The sequence below is a fragment of the Myotis brandtii genome, unplaced genomic scaffold (genome assembly GCF_000412655.1).
Source record: "Myotis brandtii unplaced genomic scaffold, ASM41265v1 scaffold10, whole genome shotgun sequence".
Classification (NCBI taxonomy): Eukaryota; Metazoa; Chordata; class Mammalia; order Chiroptera; family Vespertilionidae; genus Myotis; species Myotis brandtii.
In genome coordinates this window covers 3,106,939-3,107,198 of record NW_005353325.1, presented here as the reverse complement: position 1 = coordinate 3,107,198, position 260 = coordinate 3,106,939, and the positions used below count along the sequence as shown (strand labels likewise).

The window sequence follows — 260 nt, the reverse complement described above, 5'->3', positions numbered from 1 at the left end:
GCCCCTCACCCACACCGCACCTCTTTTACCCCGGCCCCCATCCTGTACCCCAAACCCTCCGCTCCGTCCTCTCCTCTTACTCACAATGACTCTGCCTTCCCAGCACCTGCTCCATCCTATTACCCCCAGGTGCCACTCCCAGTTACCCCAGCAGTCTTCCAATGCCCCTCCGCCCGCCGGACTCCCCAACTATCCCATCACGCCCCAATCCCTCCCACCATCTCGCTCTCCCGTTACATCAGCCCTCATCTGGGCACCCC

General features: G+C 62.7%; 1 protein-coding gene across 3 annotated transcripts in view; it reads right to left on the bottom strand.

The window, feature by feature from the left end:
* DCUN1D4 (DCN1, defective in cullin neddylation 1, domain containing 4) overlaps positions 1 to 260 on the bottom strand; it is a 66,781-nt gene that overhangs the window by 65,616 nt on the left and 905 nt on the right. The window contains exon 1 of one of the 3 annotated variants that reach the window (XM_005853156.2): positions 85 to 209. The exons of 1 other annotated variant lie outside the window; for it this stretch is intronic. In XM_005853156.2, the coding sequence (XP_005853218.1) occupies positions 85 to 115 (31 nt within the window). In that variant the 5' untranslated portion in view covers positions 116 to 209. Of the gene's footprint in view, positions 1 to 20; positions 42 to 84; positions 210 to 260 lie in introns of those variants that run through there. One more of the 3 variants, XM_014534520.1, reaches the window with a different exon arrangement.